The sequence below is a fragment of the Montipora foliosa genome, chromosome 3 (genome assembly GCF_036669935.1).
Source record: "Montipora foliosa isolate CH-2021 chromosome 3, ASM3666993v2, whole genome shotgun sequence".
In the NCBI taxonomy this organism is placed as follows: domain Eukaryota; kingdom Metazoa; phylum Cnidaria; class Anthozoa; order Scleractinia; family Acroporidae; genus Montipora; species Montipora foliosa.
The window spans coordinates 44,775,263-44,782,052 of record NC_090871.1 but is presented as its reverse complement, the minus strand read 5'-3'; the positions used below and the strand labels follow the sequence as shown (position 1 = coordinate 44,782,052).

Genomic DNA, 6,790 nt, shown 5'->3' with positions numbered 1-6,790 from the left:
TTTTGGTCTACTATTTTTGGTCTCATATTTTGGAAATTTATATGTTTTTTAAGATAATATGATTAAATATTTACGTAATCAATCAAATGGAACATGAAAGAGTCACAAAGCATGACATTCTCGGAAATATAGGGGCTTTTTTAACCAACCACAAGCGTGAAATATTTCAGTGAAACTTTTTAAATTTGTGAAATTATTTTGTGAAGTTGCATGCATGAAGTGTTTTTAAATATTTGCATAAGTAAATGAAACGGAAACAATCACCATAGCATGACATTTTGGTTAACTTTATGAGTAAACTTTGTAAGTAAACTTTAGCAGTAAACTTTATTATTCAGATTGTTTTAGTGTGTTGATATGATAATGTCCGTATGCATAACTTTTAATTCCGTCTTCTAATATATTTCTTTTGTCATCAAAGCAGCGTAGTGTTACTTTATTTATTTCATAACTTCCTAATTGATGTTTTTGACTTGTGATGCGTTTTCTATTATGTGACTAAATAATTTATCTGACATTATATTATAAATGAGTTGTAATCCTGAAATTCATGAAGAATTAAAGAATGTGGATGAGATTACTTGCCCATTTTGTAATCAAGAAATAGGAGAGCATACAATTAAAAAAGAGACGTGTTGCAGTGAACAAAATGTTGAAAACCATGATAACATGAATGTTTGTATAAAATGTGGCTTGGTTTATGGATATGTAAATGCTCATGAGTTTGTTGATTTTTATGATAATAGATTTTGTAATAAAAACTAACGATAAAAAGTCACGACGTTTTGACCCCTCGGAGGTCATTTTCAAGTGAGAATAAAAGTTTTAAGAATTAGCATAAATATGTAAAAACTAGATAAAAATGCGGCGAACGCCGAAATGTGATAAAAATATGTACAAAAGTGTAAAAAGTGCTAAAAATATATGGAGTAATGAACGGTAGCTAGAGAAAAACAATAGACAAAAAATAATTAATTACAAGAACTGTTCTAAACAAATAATTTGGCGCGGATAGAGTCACACTGTTTGTTTAGCGATGGTTTCAGTTCTTTTATAAAAAACATTTCAAAAACAAGACAATCAAACTTGTTCTGGCACTTTCTCAGGATTCTAAAACTCTTTGCGATGTTGTTAGGTTCCAATGCATGTTTCTCTCTCAGATGGTCGCCGATGGTTGCCCCTTTGTGCTCTTCAATGCGCTGGTGAAGGTGCCGGCAGGTATATCCGACATAACCTGCGTCGCACAGGTCACACTTGAATTGGTACACAACGCACTGTTGGCTTACAAGGGGTGGCTTCTCTTCACGGACCCGGATCTCTTCTTTGATCTTTTTGCTCGTGTAGACAGGGGTAATATCCGCACTGATCTTACGGCTTAGGTCGGCAAGTTGTCTCCGTACGGCGTTCGCAGATTTTTGGTCCTTGAAGGGCAACACGACTCTGATTGGGTCCCCATGCTTCTCATCAACGTGGGTGCGTGATTCCTCTGAAACTTTTGAATCAACGAAAAGGCGGATGGTGGACTGCACATGATCTTCAGGATAACACAGACGGGAAAAGATCTCTTTGAGGCGTTCACATTCCTCGTGAAAGGCCTTCCATGTAGACGAGAGCTTAAATGCACGGTTAAGCATGGTATTTATCAGTGACCGTTTATATCTGGCGTCAACGTGGCTGTGATAATGTAACAACAGTCCGGTGTCAGTTGGTTTTCGGTACACCGTTGTGTTCAGGTAGCATCCATTCCTGATTACGTTCATTCCAAGAAAGGGTAGTCTGCCATTTTCTTCGAGCTCCATTGTGAAATCAATAGAAGGGTGACTGTTGTTTAGTGTTGTTAAGAAATCTATAGCTGCTTCAACATCAGGCATTGCGCTAAGGGTGTCATCAACATAGCGCTTGTAAAAGGCGGGCATCTTGTTTTCTGTTTCCAGCTGTTTCTCGATGTTACACATGAAGGCGTTTGCCATGAGAGGCCCCAGCGGCAAGCCCATTGCCACACCGTCCACTTGTTCGTACAAGTTTCCTTCAAACTGGAAAAGCTGATTTTTGGTGGCGATTCTTAACAGTTCTATCAGGGCCTGGCTCGTGATATTAAGATCGTGTTCTTTGTTGAACCAGTCGTTCTCAAAGGCTCTCTCTGCAATACTCTCAATGGTTTCGTCCACAGGAACATTAGTAAAGAGTGATGACACATCATACGACAACAAAACATCATGCTCTTTGATTTTCATTTCACGGAGTTCGTCAGCAAAAACAAAAATGTCACCGACGGTATGGTCGTTGACGGACAAGGGCTTTAGCTTTTCGTCCAGCCACTTGGCAAGTTTATAATTGTATGTTCCTGTGGCAGATAAGATGGGACGCATGGCTAACTTCTTCTCGTGGGTTTTAGGAAGACCGTACAGATGTGCGAGCCTGGAACCCTTTTGGACTACTGAGTCGGCGATGTTTTTGGGTAGGATCTTTTGTACAGTCGACGTCAACTCCTTCTCCTTTTGGAGTAATGGATGGTAAAATTTCGGAGGTCTACCTCGTGTTCTTGGTCTCTCAAGGCTTACTGGTGCAAATTTTTCTTCGTCATTAATGGATGATTCTTTCAACAGACGTACATACTCAGATTTATCCATTATAACCACGCCTGAGCCTTTATCCGGCTTTGTGATAACAATGTCATCCCTCTTCTTAAGTTGACTTATTGCTCTCAGCATTGCTTTCGGTGGTGTTGGACCTTTACGTTTGCTGTAATTGAGTGCAATAGATCGCAGTGTTGCAGCTGCTAGTTCTCTCTCGTTGCTGTCTTCGAGTTTCGGTTCTAGTTTCCAGTAAGCCTTCTCAAACGTTGCATGGATTTCTCTTGATGATATTCGCTGTGGCAGTGCAAAGTTTAACCCTCTACACAACACCAACTTTTGGAAGAAGGATAGCCTGTACGAAGATATGTTCTTAATGTGCTCATCAATGTTTGTGCCGGCGTTCAGAAGTCGTGCGATCTTTTTAGTGTGAACGCTCATCTGTTGTTGATACTGCTCATTGCGAAGGAAGACAATCGTTTTGAGAATGCAGATGAAGCGAAGAGGCGAGCATTCTTCTTGGATTTCTCGGTAAACTTCTCTGATTTCTCTTCTTAGCTCTGGTAGTTGCTTGGTTTTCTGGCGAAGCTCTTCACTGACGACATTCTGCTCAAACGCTGCTGATGATCCACTCCATTTCTCAGATTTAGTTAAGAATCGCCACCAAAAATCAGCTTTTCCAGTTTGAAGGAAACTTGTACGAACAAGTGGACGGTGTGGCAATGGGCTCGCCGCTGGGGCCTCTCATGGCAAACGCCTTCATGTGTAACATCGAGAAACAGCTGGAAACAGAAAACAAGATGCCCGCCTTTTACAAGCGCTATGTTGATGACACCCTTAGCGCAATGCCTGATGTTGAAGCAGCTATAGATTTCTTAACGACACTAAACAACAGTCACCCTTCTATTGATTTCACAATGGAGCTCGAAGAAAATGGCAGACTACCCTTTCTTGGAATGAACGTAATCAGGAATGGATGCTACCTGAACACAACGGTGTACCGAAAACCAACTGACACCAGACTGTTGTTACATTATCACAGCCACGTTGACGCCAGATATAAACGGTCACTGATAAATACCATGCTTAACCGTGCGTTTAAGCTCTCGTCTACATGGAAGGCCTTTCACGAGGAATGTGAACGCCTCAAAGAGATCTTTTCCCGTCTGTGTTATCCTGAAGATCATGTGCAGTCCACCATCCGCCTTTTCGTTGATTCAAAAGTTTCCGAGGAATCACGCACCCACGTTGATGAGAAGCGTGGGGACCCAATCAGAGTCGTGTTGCCCTTCAAGGACCAAAAATCTGCGAACGCCGTACGGAGACAACTTGCCGACCTAAGCCGTAAGATCAGTGCGGATATTACCCCTGTCTACACGAGCAAAAAGATCAAAGAAGAGATCCAGGTCCGTGAAGAGAAGCCACCCCTTGTAAGCCAACAGTGCGTTGTGTACCAATTCAAGTGTGACCTGTGCGACGCAGGTTATGTCGGATATACCTGCCGGCACCTTCACCAGCGCATTGAAGAGCACAAAGGGGCAACCATCGGCGACCATCTGAGAGAGAAACATGCATTGGAACCTAACAACATCGCAAAGAGTTTTAGAATCCTGAGAAAGTGCCAGAACAAGTTTGATTGTCTTGTTTTTGAAATGTTTTTTATAAAAGAACTGAAACCATCGCTAAACAAACAGTGTGACTCTATCTGCGCCAAATTATTTGTTTAGAACAGTTCTTGTAATTAATTATTTTTTGTCTATTGTTTTTCTCTAGCTACCGTTCATTACTCCATATATTTTTAGCACTTTTTACACTTTTGTACATATTTTTATCACATTTCGGCGTTCGCCGCATTTTTATCTAGTTTTTACATATTTATGCTAATTCTTAAAACTTTTATTCTCACTTGAAAATGACCTCCGAGCGGTCGAAACGTCGTGACTTTTTATCGTTAGTTTTTATTACAAAATCTATATCTAAAAGACTTCTGATTAAGATTTTATGATAATATTTACAAAATACAGCGAAAATCTATTTATCATCGAGAATACCATATAAAAAATAAAATAACTGATCTATGTTGTAAAAACCAATATATCAAATATCACCAAATGACGAACAAAAAGTGATCAAAGTATTTGAAGAGATTGATAAGATACTACCACAGATTAATCAAGACAGAAAGAGAATGATTGATATAAACTATATTTTAAAACAAATTTTTATGATGTTGAATTTACCAATAGAAAAAGCAATAAAATATCCGAAATCGAAAGAGACTTTGGATAAATATGAAAAATATTGGAATGATATTTAGTCATTGATAAGAGAAAAAATCAAGTCAATAGTTACAGTAAGGACACTTGAACCGTGAACACTTGACATTTTTGTGTACATTGTTTTTTTTGACGATAAAGAAATAAAGGCTCTTCTTATGATGTATAGTGTTACATGTATAACATTTTGTAAGTGTAAAAATATTAAATACTCTTGTCAAAACGACAAGCCCACATTCTATAGTCAATAAAAAAATGTACAAAAAAGTATCAAGTGTTCATGGTTCGAGTGTCCTCACTGTAACAAATGAATTTTTTATCATATTGTAGTAAATACTTACAGTATTGTGAAAAAGTAATGAGAACGTAATTCGACGAAATGCGCGAATTTCGGGGCTTTTCGACGAAAAATGTCGAATTTTTGTCCAGCACGTAAGTTCGCAGAAAATTCGCCGAATTTTCGCATTGCCTATTGTTGTAGTTGACGCGAATTTTCCAGCGAAAATTCGCTTTGACCGATAATTTGTTCCGAAATTTCGAGCGAAAATTCGCTTTGACCGACAATTCGTTCCGAAATTTCGAGTGAAAATTCGCTTTGACCGACAATTCGTTCCGAAATTTCGAGCGAAAATTCGCATTCACTGATAATTTGTTCCGATAGTCCGAGCGAAAATTGGAGTCCCAAGTCATATGGCTTGTTTATAACCCCCAACACTTTTTGTGATATGTTTGGTAATACATTTTAATTCCTTAATCTGTTCTTCTGTCAATTTGTCTGAAATATGATTCCAGTCAAATATATTTTTACGACGGTCTTTCATATAATGTAGTTTATATTATTAATCTTTTGAATATACAATATAATAATCCACTAATCTGTCTACAAAATGGTGAGTTTTTAATCAACCTTGTTGTATATTTTATTGGTATGGCATATAGATACCCTTGGTCTAATGAATAATGGTCATAGAATCTACCAAAAGCATCATGCGAGTGTAAAATATCGATCCCACCAAGTATTTTTTCTAAAAACCATGTTAGACATCCATTTCCAGGTCCTATGAGTCCTATTTCTCCATTGTTTAATTGAAGAATTTCATCAATTGATTTGTCAGCATTAAAATGTTTTTGATACAAAAACTGATAAACAAGACATGATTTCAATATTTTATCATTCAAATTAGGGAATTTTTCCTTTGTCTCATTGAAAAAATTTTCAACATATTTTACAGTGTCTTTTATCATTTATAATGGTTTATATTATTTTAATGAATATATTTAATCAAAATATTTAGCTCTTCATTTGGTACATCTTTGTTTATTAGTTTGACTCTAAAATGGCCGTTTTGAATAGTCATATTTGTATTGAAAGTCTGTATTTGTGTAGTTTGACTCGATGTGAAAAAATCGGATAATGACAGGTTAGGCCCATAATAAATTTCAATGTTTAGTGTTTTATTATTAAATTTAAAAGAATTATATAAAATTTGAATTTGTTTGATTATGGACCCACTTGGAATCAAAATTTTTTTACTGCCATTTATAGTGAACGTTTTGTCTTGTGCCTTAGTGTTGAGATCTCCATGTAAATAATGTGGTGTTTTTAAAATGTCATTTCCATTCATATCAATTGGTAGATGAAGTGAAAATTGATTATTTATAACCTCATAAGCTTTTTCATAATCATAGATGGTAAAATCTAGATCGTTTTTTGCTTCACCTTTTATTCCATATATTAAAACGTATATTGGTAATGGTTCTGGACTATCATTGTCATAATTGCTCTTGAAGTTTACATACAAACGTTTTTCTATTTTTGGTGAAGTACCATCTGGAGATAAATTTAATATGGTGCAAAGATACTTGTAATTTGAATTTACTTTTATTGTTAATCCTGAATCTATATTTATATTTAGTTTTTCAAAACCAAGAAGAGCTGGA

General features: G+C 36.8%; 2 protein-coding genes across 2 annotated transcripts in view; one reads left to right on the top strand and one right to left on the bottom strand.

The window, feature by feature from the left end:
* Positions 1 to 805: 805 nt before the first annotated feature.
* Positions 806 to 3,014, bottom strand: LOC137995972 (uncharacterized). The gene has a single exon (XM_068841415.1). The coding sequence runs from the start codon at positions 3,012 to 3,014 to the stop codon at positions 990 to 992; it is 2,025 nt and encodes a 674-aa protein (XP_068697516.1). The 3' UTR covers positions 806 to 989.
* A 281-nt stretch (positions 3,015 to 3,295) lies between these two features.
* The window catches only part of LOC137995971 (uncharacterized), a 3,499-nt gene continuing 4 nt past the window's right edge, over positions 3,296 to 6,790 (top strand). The window contains exons 1-2 of the mRNA XM_068841413.1: positions 3,296 to 4,055; positions 6,766 to 6,790. The exon at positions 6,766 to 6,790 is cut by the window's right edge and continues 4 nt beyond it. Coding sequence (XP_068697514.1) covers positions 3,296 to 4,055; positions 6,766 to 6,790 — 785 coding nt within the window. The remainder of the gene's footprint in view (positions 4,056 to 6,765) is intronic.

Excerpts from the sequence above, each read along its gene's own strand:
- LOC137995972 (XM_068841415.1), bottom strand. The coding sequence starts at position 3,014 with ATGAGCGTTCACACTAAAAAGATCGCACGACTTCTGAACGCCGGCACA.